The sequence below is a fragment of the Poecile atricapillus genome, chromosome 11 (assembly GCF_030490865.1).
Source record: "Poecile atricapillus isolate bPoeAtr1 chromosome 11, bPoeAtr1.hap1, whole genome shotgun sequence".
Taxonomy (NCBI): Eukaryota; Metazoa; Chordata; class Aves; order Passeriformes; family Paridae; genus Poecile; species Poecile atricapillus.
In genome coordinates, this window is record NC_081259.1 from 2,513,646 (window position 1) to 2,536,578 (window position 22,933).

The following is a 22,933-nucleotide window of genomic DNA, read 5'->3' on the forward strand; positions in this document are numbered from 1 at the left end:
TGTGCTCAAGCTTGAACACAAATGTGTATGCAGAAGTGTGAGTGTATGGAGTTGGTTTGTACTGTCCAGTTGGTTTGTGTCAGCAAAGTCCTGTCAGTCTGGGCTCCCAAAAGCAGCTTTTCCATTTGGAAGATTCCAAGATGATGGATAGGTCTGTACCTGCTGCTTTTTGAGAACCACGGGTTGGGTTACTCAGAGATTCCCTGACCCCATTCTGCTGTCATTACCAAGACCTGCACATGAGAGATTTTCCAGAGAAAAGGAAGGGATAAAAGGGCTTTGGGGTGATGAACATCTGGGGTAAGGCATAGCCTGTCTCACACTCTTCCTTTTGGTTACTCAGGTTTATAACTCTTCCCAATGGTGTCCTCCAAATTGTGGATGTGCAGGAGAGCGATGCCGGGATTTACCACTGCGTGGCAAGCAACGCCGCCCGAAAGCGCTACAGCAACGATGCCACCCTCAGCGTGGTGAAAGGTGAGGTGCTGCCAGCAGCCTCTTGGGCTGCCCACAGGTCTGCCAGGTAACCATTGTGTGCAGTGGGGGAGCTGGGCTCAAATACCAGTGACCATCTATCCTCCTGTTGTGGCTCTGCACATGGCCGGCTTTGGTTAAAACTTGCAGAGAAGGCATTTCATTAAAGACCTTCTCTTTGCTGTGATGGGATAAGGAGACTGTGTTGGGAGGACTCCTTTGTGGTCTGGGTGATTAGAAGGGATGAGGCAGCCCATTTGCTCCTTGGGGAAGGCAGCACTTTTGGTGATGTTCTCTGCAGTAGCCTTGGATGGCAAGAGAAATAAGGACTGGCATGGACAGACAAATGTGCTTCCCAAGCAAGCAAGAGAAATAGTTGGAGGCTGACAGAACTGTGCCTACCCAGGTTGCCCAGCACAGTCCAGAGGAGGCTGAGCATAGTGACATCCATTGTGTGTCCATATTGCTGGTGCTCTGCTGAGCTCCAGAGATCTTTGTGTGGTATTTGGGAACAGTCCCAGTTGTTATTTTTCCTGGTGATGCAGGCCTTTGGAGCAAGGCTTTGGGTGTGAGCTGTCCTTCACCTCCTGATCTGGGCCTCAGCCTCTGAGTGCATTTTCCTTTGGAAGCCAAGAGTGCAGTGGGCAAGTCTGGACATGAGGACATAGCTGAGTGCAGTGGAGGTCTCCAGGCTCCATCATCCTTCCCAGCACACCTGGCTGCCTCCCCAGCTTTGTATCATCCTTGTCCTGCAAGTGGACAAACTCACCAGGGCTGGGAGTCTGGCTGGGCTGTCCCTTCTCTTGGGACAGTGCCCCCTGCCATGTCTGTCTCCTGTTTGTGCTGACCCCGGTGTATCAAGCAGTCAGCTTTAACCTTGAAAGCTCTGAAATCCTTCCCAGCCCCTTTGGTCTTTGTTTAGGATTGCGTTGCTTGGCATTCTGCTCCCAGTGTATTTTCCCAGCAATGGCTTTGCTGTTCATCCATCAGCAGGGAGTGTAATTAACTGTGGAGCCTGAGAACACACCTCTGATCAATGGATTGTGTCATGGAGGTAATCTGGGTGGAATCTGCAGAGAATTCGTGAGCAGTTGAATGCTCTGTATCTAATTGCCAGCCCCTGCCAGATCCTCTGTGTGTTTAATGAAGCCCAGAGCCGAGGGGAGCACTTCCTATGGGCAGTTCCACACTCCAGAGACACCTCCTGTGTTGGCTCTGGTGTGCTATTGATAACTAATATCGATCAAGCTGCAAAGGTGAATTTCATGTCCTTGGCATCATAACTCATTCTGCATAATTGCATCTTGTAGCTCTGCAATGTTTAATCTGCTTTGCAAATGGAGGCAATGGAAGAGGTTAAATGGGAAGCGTTCCTTCTGGAGCACCAGCCGGCCCGAGCAGATTTCTGCCTGGAGTTCTCACCCAAATCTCTCTTCTGCAGCACCACACCACCCGCTGGCTGCTAAAACAAATATGTGAGGTTGAGTTTTTCACCAGATTGAGCTGATAGTGATGAAAAACATGCCTGTTAAATCTCTGGGGCTTTTTATAATTGGGGAGAAGTATCTCTGAGACAGATGGGAAACTACAGTGACCTGTGCAGGCTGTAAACTCTTCCACGAGTGACTGGCATGGTATTGATCCTTTTTTGTTTCAGCACTTCACCATCAGAGCACATTTTTGGGTGCCTGGACTGGCTTTAGGAGTCTTTTCCTCCCTATTCAGAAGCAGCTGATAATAGTTGGAGTGAACTGGTCAGGCAGAAATCCTTTCCTGATTGTGAAAAATAAAACCAAACTAAACCAAAACAAAGAATTGTAGGAAAAAACCCAAAACAAACTGAAAAACAGACAACAAAAGAACAATAGACTGAAATACAGCTATTTAGTGTTTCTTATTTGGAAATTTCAGGGACCAAACTCTTGTGTGTCTGCAGACAGGAGCAACTAAACTGCTTCTTCCATTCCTGCTCCTGGCTAGGGACTCTTTTGTGCCAAGATAAGGTGACAGTCCAGCCTTTCAGTTCCACTGCACTGCCAGGGGCCCTGGAAAAGGTTTGTGCAGTGGGACCCCGTGTCTCCTTACCCACTGTCCCACTGGCAGTGCTGTGTCATGATGCTGGAGGCTGTGCTCCTGGCAGATTTTGGGGTCTTGCTGGTGGATAATGCAAGTGCTTCCAATGATCAGGCCTGGGAACTTTTTGTGTTCATGCCTCTGCCTTCCAGACAGGGCTGGATTTGAATGGGCTGTGCATAGCAAAAGAATCTGTTTCCCTATAGCTCTTCTGCCCAGTTGTCCTGTTCCTCCCCACTCCCTCCCTCTTCCTTATACGATGCTGGGAATTGTTCCATCTCCCTTATTAAAGGCCTTTTCCCAGTAATAACAGCAATTAACATGACCCCTTTCATATCTGCACAGCCTAAAAACCCCAAAAGTGTCGTTTCCCTGGGCAGTGTGCCTTCCCTGTCCTGGGGGGAGTTTGGGCTGTGCTGTGTGTCCGTGGCTGAGCACATGCTGGCTGTCACAGGGCGGGGAGCGGCGCGGCTGCAGATGTTTCGGCTGTGCAGACTTCATGGTGCAAATTTCCAGACCTTCCCTGGGGAGGTGGCGTTTGGAGCTGGAAGGGAAGAGAGCAGACTGGACAGCGGGAAACAGTCACGCAGCCCTGAAACAGAGCCTGCTGCTGAAACAGGGATAGCTTGGATTTTCCCCTTGGATCTCCACTGCTCCCCAGAGGATGGAGTGCCAAACATCTGGCAGCTCTGTCCCTTCACCCCTCACCTGGACAGGTGATGAATGAACACTGTGGCTCCCTCTGCCAAAAAGGGCATTAGGAGCTGGCTGTGGGATGCTTTCCCAGGCTCCAGCTGTGCAGGCTGCCTTTCCTTGGGGTCAGCTGTGTCTTGTTTCTTGTAGCTCCTTTTTCTGGAAGCAGGCTCTAGAGCCCTACTCTGAACTTGTAAATAAAGAACTAATTCCTTGTGTGTCCTGGTCATGTTCCCAGGTTCATGACATACACATGGAAGTGTTGCCACGCTTCATAAAGCAGCTCTCAAAGAAGAGTAGCAGAAGGGCTTGGGGAGCGTGACGTGTGCTCTCAGCAGGTCACTTTGCCTGTCACTTCACTTTCCCCCTCCCTGTCATGCACACTCCTGCTTTTTGTGTGTTTTCATGGGAATAGGGACTCCCTCTTGCTGTGTGTTTGCCCCACACCTGGCACAATGTAGCACAAATAACAGAAGCTGTGCTGCTGCAAGAACAGTAATTCTTATACAAAGATTTGATCTATTCTGTTTTTAAATGTCCCAAGGAGTATGGCTTCCCCTAATTTCGTTGCATCTTCCCCACTGAATGAATGCTGGGATCTTTCTTCCCCACAGCTAACCCAAATTTCACTTCCCTGCAACTCATCCTATCAGTTTTAGTTGCAAAGCATTGGGAATTTTGAAAAAATTGTCATTCCTACTTATTTTTTAATCCCTTTGAGAATGTGTAAGCAGTGTGGTGTGCCCCAAGTGACCTAAAGAAAGTTAAAAATGTTGGCAATTTTAGAACAGAATAGTTTTCTCCCACTGGAGCTGGAGAAACAAGTTTGAGATCCCGACCCCAGAGCTCCTTTGTGTAGATCTCAGTGTTTGTGTTTTTTCATATTTATTGGTTATTACAGAAGGATTGCCAAAGCACGGTCCTGGGAGCCAGGACTCCTGTTTTCTCTCTCCCTCTCTCTTGTTGGGCTGCAGAGAATCAATTCTTCAATGTTTAAATTTCTGTAAATAGGTTTAATGTAATAAATAGCCTTGGAGTTGCCCTTTTGGAAGGGGTGGGTCAGTCTGGAAAGTGATTATGGGTATTTGGTGCTGGAGGGCATCTAGGGGCACATACAGAGAGAGGTGTGGACATGTATCTGTGTGGGTGTGGGATTTCCCCTCCTCGTGCTCTCTGGACCCTGTTCCTGGTCTGTGCATGTGGGGTGGCCATGACTGCTGTGACATGTGTGGGGAAAACCTTTGCCTCAAACCGGGCTGGCAGGAATCAGAATCTCCCTGTGCTGCAATGATGCAGGAATTGGAGAACAGAGCAGCAGGGTGGTGGATGGAGGTCTGGGCTGAGCGAGCCACGGAGGAGTCTCCCAGCAGCTGAGCACATCCCCCTCGAGCTGGGATTTAGTGCCGTGTTATTAGAGATGACACTGTGAGATTGCCGTTGGCAGAACATCATTTACGCTGACAGTTGTAGCAGCTTGCTGCAGCAGTGTCCCAGGAAATGGATTTTTCAGCCAAATATTTGTATGAATGTGATAACAGGGACAGAGCTCGGAGGCAGCTGAAGAACCTTTTTGTTCTTTTGGTGTTTGTGCTGCAGTGCCTTGCAGGTACCAGTGCAGAGCCTGGGACAGGGGTGGTTCTTGCTCCAAAGTGCTGTAGGACAATACAGCTTTTGACTGGGATGAGCTTTAGGGATGGAGGGGAAGGTGCTGATGAAGTGAGCAACACTCGCAGTTGGCCACCACCTCGCGGAAACAGACGTGCTGTTACCACAAGTGGATTTTCAGTCCCTGCATGTGCGAATGACGTGCTGGATGCTGGCTTGGCACTCAGCCTGAGCCCTGGCCATGTGCTCTGCTCTGCTCACGGCTTCCAACACAGGTACTGGGCAGCCAGGGGACAGGGAACTTTGTTTGGGTCAGTGCTGCTCTGGGCTGACCTCCCTGACCACAGCTGGGCATTGATCCTGTGTGTGCTGCCGTTGACAGTGAAGGGCAGCATTAACCAGAGTGGAGGTGTGGTCCCACCTGGATTGGGGTGCTCCCCCTCCAGCATGAGCCCATTGCAGGGACAGCAGGGCCCTGTGTGGTCATGGGGGCAGAGCTATCCACAGTTGTGTTTGGGCATGGCACACTTCTGGGAGCATGAGTTGTAGGAATGTGTAGGGAGAGAAAATGTGGGGTGGGATAATACAGTTGTATTTCTGCTGTGAGTTGTTGGCATAACCAGCAAGTGATGCATCACCTCTGGAGAAGGAGACATTCCAGTTCCAGCCTGCAGTTGCCATGTTCCTGTTCCCTGTGCCTCCTGTCCTAGACACAGAACTGTCACTTTTCCCTCTCTCATTTCAGCATCCCCTTTTTCTTTGCCCTCTGGTCTCTCACTTCACTAGCAGTTAAGCAAGGAACTGCTCTCTACTTGACATCCCAAAAGCTCAGCCATGAGGACTCTGTTTACCAGTGTTTTGCAACTCTGGTTTCCTGGGAGCAGGTATCTGAAGCTGTTTGCATAATGTATCTGATGGATTCTGTAAAATGCTGTTGTTGCTCCTGCCTGTGGCAGAAGGTGCTAAGCAAGCCATGGCAAGTGTGAATTCAGAGGATGGCAAGATCAAGGAGGAGGTACACAACATTTCTTGCTTAATAAATAGATCTTTAAAGCCAGAAGTGACCTTCTGCCTAACAAGCTGTAAACTTTTAACTCTATCTCACTTTACTGAGCCTTTCACTGCTGGTGGGTTTCAAGCATGCGTGGAACAGGATTGAGCCCATAGATACTGGGTGAAACTTGTGAAAGGCTGGTGCAGACGTGTGTCAGGCACCCATCCAACCACACAGCACTGCTTGGCTAGGGTTCCTACAGGGCCAGGATGCATCACACTCCTCACATCGCCGAGGGAAAGCTGCTCATAGCTCCAGTGTCAGCAGCCTGCTCTGGGCCAAGGGGAGTTCCAGCTCAGCTGTCTGTGAAGTTCCGTGGGGCTATGATATGCTGCACTCCTGACAGCTCCAGCAGCCCGCAGTGACAGAGGGTTTGATACAAAATGCAGAGCCCTCACCTCCCATTAAGCACAACAGCTAAGCCTGGGGATGGCACTGAAATGAGTGGCAACAGAGGTGTCAAGGATAATAGAGCAGAGCAAGGGATACAGCTGGGAATAGGTGAGCTGTTTCCAGGTCCTAAGGGGGAACTGGTCTAATCCACATGCAGTGGTAGCTGTGCATGATGTTCAGAGCTATCACATGTGGCTGGGCTCATGTGTTACTCCAGCTCCTGAAGGCAAGGATTCGGGCATGGTTTCTGGTCCTCTGGTGTTCTCCACATGCACCTCTTACTAATCCAGGTCTGCTGCACTTTTGAAGCTTCCTGAAATAACTGTTGGTGTTTGGTAAGGCTTAGACCAATGCTGGGTTTAAGCAGTAGGCTCCATTCAGTTCTCTTGAGAGTCCCTTGGTGGTGGTGCAATCCTGTGGTGCATCAGCACATCTGCACTACAGGGATCACACCTAGCCTGTCCTGGAGGGTGTGGGACAGGCTGTGCCTGCGTGAAGAGGCTGGAAGGGAGCTAGGAATAGAGACCAGAATTAGGTCAGCAGCTTGCAGTGGGCTGCAGGACAGGAAGGTTGATGTGGTTGGGCTCCTGATGACACTGGTTAATTATTAATCATTGGTATTGCATCTGTGCCTCAGCAGCTCTCTGAGGTCGAAGGCTGGCGGTGCCCTCCAGCACTGACAGCATCCAGCAGCTGGAGTGAGGATGTTGGAAGTGTCTGGAGGCATAGCACAGCTCATGGTGGTGTCTAATCCCATTGCTTTTGACACAGGACAGACATGTCCCTGTCTCCAAGACCCACCAGTACCTACAGGGGTGCTGAGAAACAGGAATGGGAGGAGTGGGCCTGGATCACAGTGGAAGCTGTGTCAGGAGCAGAGCTGGGCTGCTCCAAGCCCTTACTTGGATATCTTGGATGCCAGGAATCACTCAGAACACAGCTGGGAGCTTGCCTTCAGTATCAGAGATGTTCTTGCCCAACAGCAATGCCAAGTGGATTGTGGACAAGAATGAGGAGCAGGAAGAGGGAGGAACAATATGATAAGGTGGTGTTATTAAACACTGTCTTAATGCACAGCCTTAGATCAGGGTTCCCTGTGGCACCCAGCAAGTGTCCAGCCAAAGGGCTTTGACAGAATCTGTGGGTATCAGTGATGATCTTTCCCCATGGAAAAATCCAGGTTTTCTTCCGGACTTTTCCTAGAAAAACAGATTTGCATTGTCCTGAGTGGATGCAGATGCATCCATCTGCTTTTCGTTCTCCCTTCCAAGTTGGCAGTCTGGGTTTGCTGCCAGACTGTGTTACTGTGGGCTCCCAGCGTGTTGTGTGTTTGCAGCATCGCTTGTGGGAAGCATTCTGTGTACCTGGCATCAGGGAGACCCCACTGCAAGATCCCTTCCCAAAATGTTCCCCTTTCAAAGCTGCTTGGGACAGAGGATGGCTGCTCTGGCAGAGGGAATGGGGCAGAGCAGGAGCCATGGTCACAAAGGAAGGTGGTTGTGCCTTCCTGCGCAGTCCAGGGCCTCCAGCCTCATCCCTCTCTGCTGTCACTGGATGTGCCTAAATTGCAAATGGGTGTGATGTTACAAATAAATCTGAATTGCAAATAGATCTGATGAAATAGGTGTCATCCCCTGGGAAACATCAGCCTCAGAGCCCAGGGAGGAAGTGACTGGAGTGAAGTGGCTCCAGTCACTGAGGCAAGGTTAGTAAGGAGTTTCAGGGTGACTTGTGAGCCAGAATGGTCTTCTGTTGACCATGTCTGTGTCATTTCTCTGCAAGAGGTGAAAAAAAGAAAAGCCTTACGGCTTCTTTATTTCTTGGAGGTTCCTCATGTATCATCCTGGAAGGTGGTGTGATGCCCTAGGATAATGACAAAGAGAGCTGGTGTCACGATGGTTAAAAAGGCATGAGGATGTTCCCACTGAATCCCAGAGGCTGGCAAGCTCATGTCCCCAGGACCATTTCATGTTTACTGATTTGGGGGGTGATATTTAAATCATGGATACTGTGGCTTTTGTTAAGGGTCTTTTGATGTTCTCTGGCTATTACTTTTGCACCTTCACTTCTGTGAATAGCTGTGTTATGAACCATGAGCAGATGGAGTCCCAGAGACACTGAGAGATGTGCCCAGAGCAGCACAGTGAGTTAGTGACAGAGACCATGGGAGACTGTCTCGAACCACTGGACCAGAGCCTGGTCCAGCAGGGAAGCTGGGACATGATCCTGACTGGCTGTCAGCTGTGGGACATTCCTGCTGTATTGTGGAGGTTCCTGTAGCAGTGGTGACTTTACAAAACAGCCTCTTGCAGCCCTTGTTTTTCTAGTCCCTGGTTTTGGCAGCTGCATGGAAATGGCTGGAGCTTGCAGTGCTTTAAGGGCTCAGCTTGAGCAACATGAGCTGTCTGGATTTTAGGGTTAAAGCAGGGAGGCTGCTCTGCTGTTCTCCACACAGAGACACTGGGGTACCTCTGCTTCTTTCTTCACTTTTTCTTGTTGGCCTCTCACCTGATCTAGAGGCTCAACTCCCTCTGTATACTGAGTGACTTTCTTATAGGGAATTTGTTTGCACAGAAGTCTGTAAAAATGTGTCAAGACAAGCTTATTAATTGGTAGTTACTATCTAAAATGATGACACTATCAATGCTGCTCCAACACAGTCCTTCTGTTAAGTCTTAGCTATCCACTGTGCCCTGAGCTGGGGTTTCCTATTGCCTCTGCCACATTCCAGTTCCATGGGCTGCTGCTTCTGCCTCCCAGAAACTCTCTGTGATGTATCTTTAGGCTTCTGAGGATTGAGGTGCCTGAAGGCCTGGGGTGTCCAGCCCTTTGGCCTGTGGCAGAAGCCAGAAGAGCCCCAGCTCTCAGAGCTCTGTGCAGTGGGGCAGCCTGGCCGCAGCTGCCGGCACAGCCCCTCCTGTTTATTTTGCCTGGCTCTGGCTCGGAGCGGTGCAAATGGAGGCGCTTCCAAACGCTCTGGGGAAGCGAGCAGGAATGCGTCGTGCAGTCTGGCTGGCTCCCGTCCCTTTTGGCGTGATGAGGAGCAGTTCCAAATGCGTGTACGCAAACAGAGAGCCAATGTTGACAGCTTTACAGGAGCTGGAGTGGTGGGCAAAGCACACTCCTGACTGCTTTGCAGCAGAGCTAAATGTACCCTGGACGTACAAAACCCCATAGCCTGAAGGATCGAGGGTTTGGGGAGTCAGGGAAGAGCCCCCCCTAAAAATTCAAGGCAATTCCTGGAAACCTGCCACTCTTTCTGAGCTTCTGGTTACAGAGAGTTCAGGGTGTCAGCTTGTGGCTGAGCTAGTACATTAAAGGATTTAATTTCTGAGCTGAAATCTGTCAGCTGTATAAAGAAGTTGAGAGGAATGAAAGAGGACTGCCTGATGGCCCCTTTGCCTGTCTGGACTGGGATCCCTGTGCTCCCAGGGTTTCCAGACACAGACGTGGAACTGGGGAAAATGTTGGACAGGCTGTTTCTCAAGCCAAATGAGAAGCTGTTCCTAGAGCAGCTTTTCCTGCTACACTCTGTGGAGAGACCCCAGAAGCTGTGGCAGGTGGTGGTCTGGGGAGTGCATCCAGGTAGTAAATGGACACTCCTCATCCAAACTAATTAACCTCTCTGCATCTTTTTTTTTTAATCAGAGAAATGTATTTTATCTGTTAAATTCTCTGTTTTTCATGTATATGCAAACAGCAGGAGCAGGTTTTGTGAAGTGTAGGCTGAACCTTATATTTTAGGATCTGTTTGCTGACTTCTTTGTGGGGGATTTTGGGATCATAGTTTGAGATCCAAGTGCTGTGTGTGGAGGTCTTTTAATAGCACAAAAAAGTGATTGAACTTCTGTGTTTTAATCACTTACACATTTCTTTGTGTGCTGCTTTAAAGATGACAGGATATGTCACTGCTCTGCTGCAGCACCATCTTAGTAAGGAGGAAGAGAGACTCCCCATTCCAAAACGTGGAGATAAATTCTTCCCTGTTCAGCTTTTCAGTTCAATGTTTGCATTGACAAATGCATAATTGCTTACAAAACGTTTGGAAGACATGAGGTAAAAAGACAATACAAAACTGATTTATTGAGCTCATCTGTATTATTGGGCAGAAATAACCTGTTACTCCAATACACTGAGCAATGGAAGCCAAGTCCCTTTTTAACCTCCTTTCTGGGATGACTTGTGTGCTCACCCAGATATTCCACAGGTGCCTGGGAAGGGAAAGGAAAGGAAAGGAACATTTCTGTGAGCACTGGTGCTGACACGTTGTGCTGGGACAAGCTCTGCAGTCCCAGTAGCAAAGCACTGTCCATGCTGTGGTTTCTGCTGAGGCACACACTTAAAAGATCTTGCAAGGCTTGGGAACCAAAGGCTGCAGAGGAGGAGTTCTGAGAGCACTTAAGTTGGGGAATTGAGTTCCATAATCTTGTAAGCAAAAATCATCCCATCCTTCAATGATAGGAAAACAGAACTTGGATCCAAACTGCCAGGGGCACTAATATAGCAAAGGTGGGAGAAAAACCCCAAAAAGTAAATTGTAAGTTTCAGGAAGGATACATGCATGCATTTGGGGATAGAGGAGGCAGCTTTTGACTTAGGAAACTTGGGAACACCTGATTTAGGGTGTTAAAAGGGCACCACTCACCCTTGTAGTCACTTATGAAAGGTCCCTTGTGCCAGTCCTTTTTGCTTTCCTATTTACAAAGCTGTGTCTTGCCATTTTCAGGTGAGAACAGTTAGAAAAGAAGAAATGCCTATTGCTAAACATGCTCAGGTGTGAGATCTGACATTGTTTATATTGCCACCAGAGCAAATGTTCCATAGTGTTTAGATACAACTGGGCAAGTGTCTTGCATAGAGATTTTACATGCTAGTTAGCCTGTCCTGAAGTAGAAATAAATTACAGATAAATTTCCAGGGCAGTATAAAAGGAGGAGAAAGGCAGATCTGGAGGATGTTTTTCTCCTCCACAGTTGCTGTCAGTTTCTTCCCTAACAGTCCAGGACGTCTGTGAGTTATCCAAGAAAAGGCAGAGAGCTGGGGAGTGGGAGTAGGACATGCTCTGCAAACACAGCGCCCGCATTTTTGAAGGTGTGTGCTTTGCAATGGGTAATTTGCTCCTTTATTGTCTGCAGAATAACAGCAGTGACAGCACTGACTTTCTCTAATGAACAGCTGCTCAGTGCTAGGATCTATTCCCAGAGGAGGCTCGAAGGGATGAATAAGGTTTCATGCTCCTTCTCCAGAGAGGGTGAGAAAGTTCTCAGAACAGAAGATTATTGCTTGATTGTCAGAGATCTCCAAATCTTGACCTGCTGACAGCTGAGAGCTGAATGTGTCGCCATGCAAGTCATATTTAACCTTCCAGCACTTTTGCCAAGGTAGGGTGTTCATGGAATCAGGAGAGAGGTGTTAGTTCCCATCCAAGAAGTCATCCTCTTGTTAGTGCAAACGACCATCACAAATTGGCTGAACAAAAAGCATTTTCCTCCTGTTTCAGTGCCTGAATTCTTTGCTGATACTCTGCACTAAGAGCAGAGAGGCGGGAGAGGATTGCTCTTGAATTATGGATGCATTAGAGGCAGAGCCAAGTTATGAACTCTTGGAGCTGGAAATCACTGATGGATGTTGTAACTCAAGCCATAAGCTCAAATAAACATTTTGAGCTTTGTCCCAAGCAGCTCCCCTTGGTGCCTCTCTTGACATCCCTTCTCAGAGTTCACCTTTGCTGTGAAATGACACAATTGGATTTGCAGAGATTGGGCACCCTCAGGAGTGTGCTGAGGTACGTCTGGCCACTCACTCACAGGTTCCCTGTGCTCCCTTCCCCACCTCCTTTTGGATTTATGACACACATCATTATAAAAGCTTTGTGGTATTTCCTCTGTGCCTGCCCAGCTCCAGGCACTCAGGGATGCCTGTGGGAGCAGTGGCAGAACAAAGTGGAGCACCCAGGTTTGGCATGACTCCCCTGTCTCATGACAAGGAAGTAGAAAAACACATAAACTGAGAAGTCCTCTGTAGTGAATCATTTGGAAACAGTAAACTGCAGGCAATATTTTGCAATATTTCTGCGGCTGATCAGTAAGTCTGGGCTCTGGGTCTATGGTAGCACCTTTGTTGTCTCCCTGTGCAGGGGTTAACGAACTGCACAGGAAGAGAGCTGCCTTCACAAACTTTTCCAGTGCCCTGAGAATTCCCCTCAGTTCTGTGTTCTACTCCCAGTGATCCCAGAGCCATTCCTGGCACCCCATAGGTGTTTTTTCCTGTAAAAGAGGGTAAAATAGATCCATCTGATTCAGAAGGGCAGAAAGTCCACAAAGGCCTCAGTGATGGAAAGTTTTGATGTGAATGCATGGGTTGTGCCTTGGGCTGTGCAAAGCTTTTGCCTGGAGCAGCTCTGCTGCTTGGAGAGACAAAACAAAACTGGCAGAGGGAGAGAAATCTCAAAGCCCAAGTTTTAAATAGCAGCTCTGTGAAAGCTTTTAATGCCCCAGAGCAGCCAGCACAGCGCAGGTGCATTCTGTGACCTGTTTTGTTCAGGCAGTGAAAGATGTCTTGGAAACTGCAGCTCTTTTTTCCCTTTGGTTCTGACAATATTCCCTCTTGACCCGAAATTGTCTTAATGGCAGTGGAGACAAAAAGCCTCACGTAGGTTTTACTCTTTGATGTGTGTTGGAATTCCCTGTGTGGAAGTTTCCCTGGTTAGCTGAGTACTGTTCTTGGGAACTCCTCAATGAAACACAGTTTGTAGGGCTGAACTTGCGATCCATTGTGTCCAACCAGCCTAGAGAGGTGGCAAGGGAAAAATGTGCCCCAAAGGGGCTCAGTTTGAAGAGAAACTTGACTTGTGGACTTGCTCTGAGATACCCACAATGGAATACAAAGCTGGAGAGAAATGTGTTTGTGTGTGCAAGAAGTGTAAGGGGCATTCATCCATGCACACACCCAGGAATGCACTGGGAAAGCAAGCAGAACTGTTTATGTTTGTAATATGATTTTCAGTAATCAGATATGGGGTCTGGACTAATATGTTTTCCCAATAGTTTTTCAAGGCTGAAACAAAGGTAAAACCCCTCTCCTAGTGACTGACAGCACTACCAGGCAGCTTTCAGGGACCAAGTGATACAGGACAAGTGCCTTCAGGTGAAGCTTCTATAACCTGTAAAGTGCCTTTGCCAGTCAGTACGTGGGGCACTGCACCTGATGGAAGAGATGAGTGTTTAAGTCAGGTTTGAGCAGCTTTCTCTCTTTCTCTGCTCTAAGCTTGGTAGAGAAAGCTGCTTGGAAATCTGGCAGGGAATATATTACCATCTGGCTGGTGTTATTTTTTCACTCTAGATTTATTTTTTCCCCCAGCAGTGCAGAAAAAGACAGCTTTTTGCACACAGACGTGTCTCAGCCATGTCCTGCCCAGCAGATACGTGGCAGCCGGTGGTGTTGGGTAAAGAAGCTCACTCCCAGGGTAGGCTGGAAGTCCTACCATGGATATTCCTGCTCCCTGGATGTGTGGTGTTGACTGCTGCCCTGCTTGTTTTCATCAGAAACTGCTGTGGCCCTGCAGGCAGTGATTGGTGTCCAGGGTGGGCAGATTGGGCTTGCTGGGCCCTGTGCAGGGTGAGCTGGGCCTGAGCCTGGGCTGTGTGGAGATGTGTGACCACATCCAGCCCTGCTCAGCACAGAGCAGCTCCTCACCTGGCTCCTTTGCCCCACTTTCCCCAGCTCACTCATCACAACTCATTGGGTTCTGCAGTCTTTCAGCACTGTGGCTTTCCCTGCAATGGCTACTGTAACCCTTTGCCTTTGTTTCTGATGCTTTTTTATATGTTTCCTTCCAAATCCTGGCTGGAAAGCTCTTTCTCCTTGTTCTTTCTCTGATGTTGCCTCATCCCTCTGTGCTGTATTAGGTCGAGACCTCGCATTAACAATGTACAGGGCAGCCTCACCCATCAAGCTGGGTCTCACTGGAGTCCCTGTTGATTCCCTGCTCAGTTCTTGTGCAGGACTAATGATTACTTGTGGATTTAGTGCTTTGTTGAACTAGAGCTGGAGTTAAAAGAAAGCTGCTATTGCAGAGAGCCTTGAGTTTCTCTGATCCTTGAGCTTACTTGCCTGGGGTGGAAGCTCTTGTGATGGTTTTTGCATTAAGCCCATTTTCTGTCTCAGTAGTTCAGAGTGACCAGGATTTTGATCTGATTGTCTGATTCTGAGTTCTCAAAACCCGTATCTCCTGAGTTTTCTTCCTGTCCCTGTGCTGTCCCCCAAGTTTTCCTGTGTGCTGGCTGTGAGGCTGAAGGTGTCTTTGGATGTGGACGATGGGAGCAGCAGAGGATGTGACAGAGCAAAGCCCTGGCCAGCTCAGAAGGAGTCTGGGTTTGCCTGTCCACACCAGCCCCTCTGTGTAGGGTACTTGTGCCACTGGAAGGAGGACAGCTGGCCTGGCTCTTCCCTGCCCCAGGGCAGCTCCTCTTGCTGGTGTTTGCCCAGGGCTGGGATTGCAGGTCAGTGTGGTCCGGCCACTGCCCCAGGTCAGGCACTGTGGGCGCTCCTCGGTCTCTGCTTCCATCTGCTGGACAAGCACTGGCTCCTCCTGCTCACTCCCGGTTTCCCTTGGTGCCTCAGGGTTTCTGCTGGCTCCTTTTGACTGTGCTCAAAATCCTGGAGATGGAAATCCCTTTCACGCACGTATGGACTGCGAGAACATTTCAGTGTGGAACCAATGCTTTGGCAAAGACTGCCCTGCTTAGATTGACTGGCACCGAGCCTGGGGCTGGGCTGAGCACAGCACATTCAGTGCAGCCCTGTGTGGCCTCCTGCCGTGCAGGCAGCTCTGCCTGTGAAGCTGAAGCTCCTCTGGTTTATATCCCCAAGGAATTCAGATGTGACTGAGTTGTTTGGATGCCGCATGAATGGCCAGTGAGGGTCTCCAGATGTGGCCAGAGCAGGTGCTAGAGGACAGAATGTGAAGAAACTGGGCAGGGAGGACATGGTACCTTCCTTGGACATTTCCCTCAGCATCTGACAATCAGGGGCCCAGTCAGGAACATTTTGGGCTGGGGACTGTAATGAGACTGTATTTAACAGTCCTGGTAAATGTGTCCTTTGTGAGTTTGTCTGAATCTCTTGGGATTTGAACTCTGCAGCATCTTGATACACTGTGTTCAGAAAGGTCCTGCTTTTATTTGTTTGAGACCTGCTGCCAAAAGCTTTTGTTACAGGCTTAAGTGTTACTGGTGCTACATGACTCCTCTACAGTTATTTCTCCCTTCATGAGGAAAACAACAAAAGTGTCCCCCAGAGTTAGAGGTATTTAAGAGAGCTGGAGGAACTGGTGAGGGTCATGAACAGTCTGGTCCGCTCAAGAGTGCTTCGGTTGTTTTCATCTGACAACAGAAATTTGGCCGCTGCAAAGGCATTTCCTTAACCTTCCCTTAACCTCTGCTCAGCAGTGGGCAGACACAGGCAGAAGGTTAATTTCAAGCAGAATATCCCCATCCCATTCTCAAGGCATTGTGCAATGCAGCCTGGAGACCTTCCTGTAAACCTTGCTTGATTTAAGTGTTGGCTCTTGATCTGTGCACGTACAAGCTACACAGCCCTGTCTCCTCCAAATGTGGGATGGCTGATCAGTCTCTGTGCTGTCAGGTGAAGGCCAGGACACAGCCATGACCTCTCTGTGTTCCACTTTACAGTCCAGCATCTGGCTATTAAAATTTCTTTAGCCCAGTGACTGGATTCTTTCTGAGCTGCTCCAAAGCCTTGTTGGAGGGTGAGTGTTGGTGTTGCTGTGTTTGAGGATAGTGATGTCTTGTTTCATTTAAGGAATGAACATCAATGTAGCAACAGTTCATGAAGGTTCTGGGCTGAAATTCTACTTGTTTTCCATGTGAAAATCCTGTTATTAGGACCCATGTAATTAGAGTAAATTTTGTTGGGCAGATTGTGTTTCTTTAGTAAAAATTCTGTAGTTGTATAAAAGCAAGACCTGTTTTTCTCCCCCAGCTGGGCCCATTTCCATACCATGAGACTGCCCAGGGAAGCACAGCAAGGGGGCCAGGGCTCTACGTGTTTTATTTTTCTGGGAACTTTGCATCTTGGAAGGACAGAGGTTTTTTTAATTTTTGGCATTAGGTTCCCAGCCAGCAGGAGGAGATGTCACCATCATTGCTGCTCCGGAGAACACCACAGTGGTGGCTGGGGAGAGCGTGGTGATGGAGTGTATGGCAGCTGCTGATCCCACCCCCTTTGTTTCCTGGATAAGACAAGGTGAGTATGAAGGACAGGACTAAATCTCTGTTGTCCATAGGAACCTGTGGATACCACATTCTAAAAATCTATTAAGAGTGGAAAAATCTGGGAGAGGAAGGGTGCTTGTAACATTGATGCCTAATGACACAGCTGGTGTCACAGTGTGGAGTGTCCTTGCTGAAGTGGGATTATTAATTAAATCTTGAAGGTTACAAAGCACACAGTTCAATTTAGAGTTGTTTGACCTGTGCCTGGATGTCTTTTGATCTGTATTAGTCTTCCTTTTGTGAACAGGAGCAGTAAAGGTCATGAGATGGGGTCAGGTGCCACTCCTCCCTGGACTCCAAGGTTACTGGGGATTCTGTGGAATCTGCCATTGCACTGGAGAAATGGCTTGTATTATCTTGCAGGATTATAAAACTTGATAAGATGTGTTAATCCTTGGAGTGACTGGGACTGTTACTGTCAGGGTTTTGTTGAATTGAGGATTGAGGACCTGCTTAGGTCTCGTCAGAGGTGTATGAATGAACTGGCCTGGCAGATGTTACCCAGGGCTGATAGGCAAAGTCACAAGTTGGATGCCAGTGTCACTTCACTGAGAGTCACATCCATCAGATGTGTTTCAGAGGCTCTGACTGAAGACATTCTCAGCTCAGAGGTTGATTCTCCCCCAGAAAAGGCTCTCAGTCAGTTTCAGAAATCCGGGTCACAATTTAATACTCTCCCCTGTAACCATTTATTGTGGTTGGTTTTCAGCCCAGATTTGTCCACAGGCAGTGATTTTAACATATAAAAATATTTCCTCTTCCCCACAAAAAAGCAGCAAAAAACCCTCAGAGGATACCACTTTGGAAATCAAATGAGCAAGGCTTAAATGTTATGGCAGAAATGTTTCTAGTTTATCCCATGCACTTTACAATTACAAATACTCAGCATTCCTGTGCTAGATCACTTACTGCTTTACTGAGAGCTGCTGCTGCCCATGGTAAAATAGATAATATTAGAGTTAATGATCATTATGAAAGTTTTTTGTAAGGAAGGAAGACAAGAGCGGAGGGGGAATGATTGGTGAACCAGTTCTTTCCATGCTTTATTTTCAGGTGTTTGCTTAGTCCCAGTCTCCTTTGTGTGGACTCTTCAGATTAAAAGGATGGAGTAACAGTGCAAGTCATTCTGAGTTACACAAGTTTATTTCCAAGCCCTCATTAAGGAACAGGCTGGGTTACTCGACCATCAGTCATGTAGGGAACACTGAGGATCTACCTCCAGGTTGCCAGTTTGGCTCTTGCCAGCCTTGGTGGTGTCAGCTAATTGCTACCATCTGGAGCCAGTTTTCCAACCAACCGCTCCAGTGCAAACAGGGTGTGCAGATTGTCTGCTCTGAGTGTGCAGCCACTGAACTGTGAGGCCTTCTGAAGACCCCCAAAGTGCAGGGAGGGGGCAGAGGATCTGCTCTCAGCCACATTCCCTGCTGATGGTGCTAAGTCAGTGCAGCTGTTCACAGTGGAGGTGGGGAGTTTGTTCTGTGTGAGCTCCAGTCTCAGCTGAAGCTGGAGAAGTGATTCTGCAGGTGGAGAGGGACAGGGTCTGGTGATGCACAGGTACTGCACAAATTGGCTGCTTCTCCCAGTCTGCAGAGTTGTGCCAGACCTCCCATCCAAGTCTTTCCTCAACTTGTCCCCAGCTCCTGGCTTTGTCTCCAACACTCACTAAGAGGTAGTATGCCATATCCCTGAGTTTCTCACCTCAGAGTGATGCTGAGAATATGCAGTGCCCAGCACCAGCCTCTGCTGTCTGTGATGCTGAGGAGCCCAGGGCTGCTTGAAGTTATAGAAGGACATCTTGGCTTCTGGCCAGTGATAGAGAGCTGCCCTTTCCTCCTTCCCTACTCAGCAGTGCTGAGCACCCAGCCTGGAGAATGGGGAGAAAGCAGCTCATGGCTCTGACATAAACACTAGAGCACCTCACAGTCAAGCTGTGAACAAGGATTGGATCAGGAAACTCAGTCAATTTGAGTTCACATTCAGGATGCAGAGGAGGAACCCCCGAGTTGTCAGTGATTCAACAGTCTTGCTGATATTGCATTAATGTCTGTGCTCATGATGGGGGTCAGCAGGCAGATCCAGCAGCTTTTCCAAACTGTGTGTTAGCACAGGTTTTCCTTGAATGTGTTGTTCCTAAGGCTCTCATTGCAGGCACACCCTAGGCATCAGAAACTGTTTTGATCCAAACCAGAACTTTTTGGATTATTACAGGCTAAACTAAACCTTGAGCCAGTGCTGGCTTGAGCTGGCTGTCAGGCACTGAGGAGTGTCCCAGCAGAACTTTGGGCTGGAGTTTGGGATTTGAGGGGTCTCTCCACTCCCCAGCTGCGATCCTGGCATTGTTTACAAGCCCTCATAAAGGGCAGCCTGGGGCTCCCTCCCACATTTGTGCACGTTTCTTCCTGCAGATGGAAAGTCCATTTCCACAGATGTCATTGTGCTGGGCAGGACAAACCTCCTCATTCCTTCCAGCCAGCCCCATCACTCCGGGGTGTACGTGTGCCGAGCCAACAAACCCCAAACCCGGCAGTTTGTGACTGCTGCAGCTGAGCTCCGCATCCTCGGTGAGTAGAGAGCAGGCACATTCTCAGGTAAAAATGCTGACCAGCTTGCTGTGGATTGCATGGATCAACGTCCAGGAAATCCCCAAGGGTTTGTGGCCCATCCTGGCTAAAATGGGAACCAGGTTAGAGCCAGGAGGCCTGAGTTGGGATAGCTCTCAGTGGGAGTGTCACCTCTTTAATTTGGGGTTTAGTTCCTGGTATTTACTGAACCATTTTATGCCTTATTCTTGTTCTCCAGGGTTCCCCCTTGGAAATCTCTATCAGCAATTAACTTTCAGTATCCTAGAAGCCAGCAGGGAGAACAGCCTAGGATCAGGGAACGCAGCAGATGATTGATACAGAATTTATTTTTCCTTTTGGACAGAGTCTAAATTAAGCCTCTAGAGTCTGCCTGGCAAATCCCATATTGTAAGCAAAGCTGCTACTGAATAAAACATAGCACGGAGTGGGGAGGAGAAGGGATTTGCTTTGCTATCTTTTCCTCCTCCTTTCTGCATTAATTTTTCCTCTCTCCTCCCAGCTACTCCCAGCATCTCCCAGGCTCCTGAAACCATCTCCCGCACCCGAGCCAGCACGGCCAGGTTTGTGTGCAAGGCAGAGGGAGAGCCAGCCCCCACCATCCACTGGCTGAAGAACGGGGAGCCCATCCTCTCCAACGGGCGCGTGAAGGTGCAGAGCAGCGGCAGCCTCGTCATCAACCAGATCGGCCTGGAGGATGCTGGCTACTACCAGTGTGTGGCTGAGAACAGCCTGGGCATGGCCTGTGCCACCGCCAAGCTCTCGGTGATCGTGCGGGAGGGTTTGCCCAGCGCTCCCAAGAAGGTCTCGGCCGTGTCCCTCTCCAGCACCACCGTCCTCGTGTCCTGGGAGCGGCCGGAGCACAACAGCGAGCAGATCATCGGCTTCTCCTTGCACTACCAGCGCGCCCTGGGTAGGTGTTACCGCCCTGAGCAGCACAGCTGTGTCAAAGGTACAGGGCACAGCTTGACCTTCTTCCCCAGCTAATGATAAGTGTGAGGCAATTCCCTTTTCTTAGCAGGTAAAGGAATTTTCTCCTGGAATCACTATCAGCCCATGACAGTGCCTGTGGATTAGCCAGCATATTCTAACTACTGATTGGCAGTGGTGTGTCCACATGGAAGAATTGTCTGGATTCTATGGGACCAGACACTGATTGATTTGATTTTGTATGCAAAGAGTGTGATTACTAACAGTGATATTAACCAGCTGCATTGTGTACAGGGGGAATCACTAAATTATCCACACCCAGAATCTGAAGTGGGGCACTGGCTGTCTTGGGGTCTAGCTTCCCAAACAGCCAGCAAGCCAATGCTCCTGCTGAACTGTTGCCAGAGTGCTTCTGAAAATTAAATTGGTAACTGCAGCTGCTTCAGCATGGATTAAGAAGTTTGAGTCAAAATGGAGACATTAACATTGAGGCATTGGAGTTTCTGCCCAAAAAACTCATGTAAGAGATGAGGCTGTGGAGGTGCTGGGGAAATTGGAGAAGATATAGTGATTTTTAAAGTGGATTTAGTCTGTGGGCCTTGTGAATTAAGTAATTTTTCAGGAGTGTCTTGGCAGTTCACTGACCTGCTGATCTGTGTTTCCTTGGCTCTAGGAACAGATAATGTGGAATACCAGTTTGCTGTCAATAACGACACAACTGAGCTGCAAGTCAAGGATCTGGAACCAAACACCAACTATGTGTTCTACGTGGTTGCATATTCCCAGCTGGGAGCCAGCCGGACGTCCTCTTCCATCATTGTCCAGACCCTGGAGGATGGTGCGTTGAATTAGATGGGTATTGGTTCCTAGGAAATGTTCTTGGCCTGGTTCATGGTGAGCACTGAATGTACTACAGAGAGTAGCAGCTCCTAGAAACCTAAACCTGCACTCTGGTCTCATCATCAGCTTGAGTGATGAGGAGTATGAAAATAACCTGGCTGATTGTGGGGCCCATGAGAATCCTTTGGGAATTGCTGTCAGCTCCTAAGGGCTTTCACCTAACCCCCGAGATACTGCTCTAAGCTTTACTCTGGGCCAGACTGGATTTCAACTCAGAAGAAACATCTATTGCATTTTGTAGGGGTGGGAGCAGCCTTGAGGTCGGACCCCTTAAGAGCCAGTAGTTTGTGCTGATTTTACCATTTATCACATAGAATTTTGTGAGCAGTAAAGGCAGAGTGCCAGAAGTACAGCTGCCCAATGGGAGGCCATGCACAGCTTTCAACAAGCTGCAGGACAGAGGCAAGCAGAGATGGTTTTGGCAGACCTCGTGTGCATTATGTGCTTTTAATGCTCCTGACAGTGTGACCTGCGTGGTCCCATGTGTGTGTCTGAAGCCTGAAAGGCTGAGTTGAAAGCATAAAAGCTGCCTGCAGCCCAGAGCTGTGGTTCTCAAGGGAATGAGGATTCCCAGGCTGCAGTTTGGATCTGTGAGCCATTTGCTTTTGTGTCTCCTTCGTGCTCCACAGTACAGCACAAGCTGAGAGCTGGTGTGTGCCACCCTGCTCAGTTTGCCCTGGACACAGGTCCCTGGGAGCAGTGTGGCTGGGGCCAGCAGGCTCTGGTCAGCCTGGGAGTGGAGCAGTCCAGCATCTCCCCTCCCCAGACACCCCTGAAGGGCTGTGGGGTGTTGATTCCCCCAGGACAGACACCAAGTCACCAGTGGCGGTGGCAGAGCTAAGGTAGTGGCCTCCAACCAGCTCAGAGAGCTGGCAGAGACATGTTGAGGTCTTGCCCTGGTCTTTGCTGACTTCTCTTGGTTGTTATCCCAGTTCCCAGTGCAGCCCCTCAGCTGTCCCTGTCGAGCATGACTCCTGGTGACATCCGTGTGACCTGGCTGCCTCCTCCTCCCGAGCTGAGTAACGGCAAGATAACCAAGTACAAGATCGACTACTGCACCCTCAAGGAAGGTGAGAAAAACTCTATTTGGGGTTGTGTTGTCTGCTCTAGTGGTGTTAACAGGCTGTGATGTGAAAAGGAGGTGGTGCAAAGCTGAAAACAGGGATCCTTTTTACCCAAGGGAGGAGAACCCTTTCATAGCCTGGCTCTGTCTGGTGGTTATGGCAATGCTACTTCACACCACCTCCAGTTTCCTTTTCCTGTGATCATGGAGGCACTGTGTCCCCAAGAGAATGCCTGACCCATGTTTGTGCTGTCCCAAGAATGTCTGCATGAGCAGCCCTTCACTGCCATCTGCACTGCGTTTTGGGAGAACTTTATGCCTCTTGGGGAAGAGGGGTAAATGCTTTCAATTTCCTTAAAATGGAGTCTAATCAAAGTGATCCTTGTGGGAAAAACCCCAAACACCCTGGCCAGGTTGTGTTGCTCTATTGCCAGCTTTTATCCAATTTTGTTTATGTTGTCAGACACGCTGAGCAGGGTTCAGCAGGGATAGTAACATTTACCTCTGCTGGATGGGGCTGTTCCAATTCTATGTGTGCTTGCTTTGCAAATCCTTCTGGGTATTTGCTCTTAAAACTGTCAAAGCTCTGCAGCTTCTCACTTCCCAGGGTCATGATTCTTCCTGAGAGAGGGATGGCGAGTGTGATGAGGTGCTGGACATGTTCCCATGTATTTGAACTGGATTAGTAGTCTGTGCTGTGACTGCTGGCTCTGGTTCTTTTGCCTTGAGCCTGCACATGGCTCGGTGGCATCATAAAACCTTGGAAACACTTGCAATCCAGGGATCACACTCAGCAATACGCTATTGTATAGCAGAGACAGTGCTCCTGGCTGAGTTAACACCAAGGGAAGCTGAAATCAAGACCTGTGTGTAC

General features: G+C 48.9%; 1 protein-coding gene across 4 annotated transcripts in view; it reads left to right on the plus strand.

Annotated features, from left to right (window-relative positions):
- Positions 1–22,933, plus strand: part of IGDCC4 (immunoglobulin superfamily DCC subclass member 4) — an 86,976-nt gene that overhangs the window by 40,826 nt on the left and 23,217 nt on the right. For 2 of the 4 annotated variants that reach the window (XM_058847187.1, XM_058847188.1), the window contains exons 4-9: positions 344–477; positions 16,424–16,558; positions 18,993–19,148; positions 19,669–20,118; positions 20,770–20,934; positions 21,929–22,066. In XM_058847187.1, the coding sequence (XP_058703170.1) occupies positions 344–477; positions 16,424–16,558; positions 18,993–19,148; positions 19,669–20,118; positions 20,770–20,934; positions 21,929–22,066 (1,178 nt within the window). The remainder of the gene's footprint in view (positions 1–343; positions 478–16,423; positions 16,559–18,992; positions 19,149–19,668; positions 20,119–20,769; positions 20,935–21,928; positions 22,067–22,933) is intronic. The other 2 variants (XM_058847189.1, XM_058847190.1) reach the window with 1 other exon arrangement.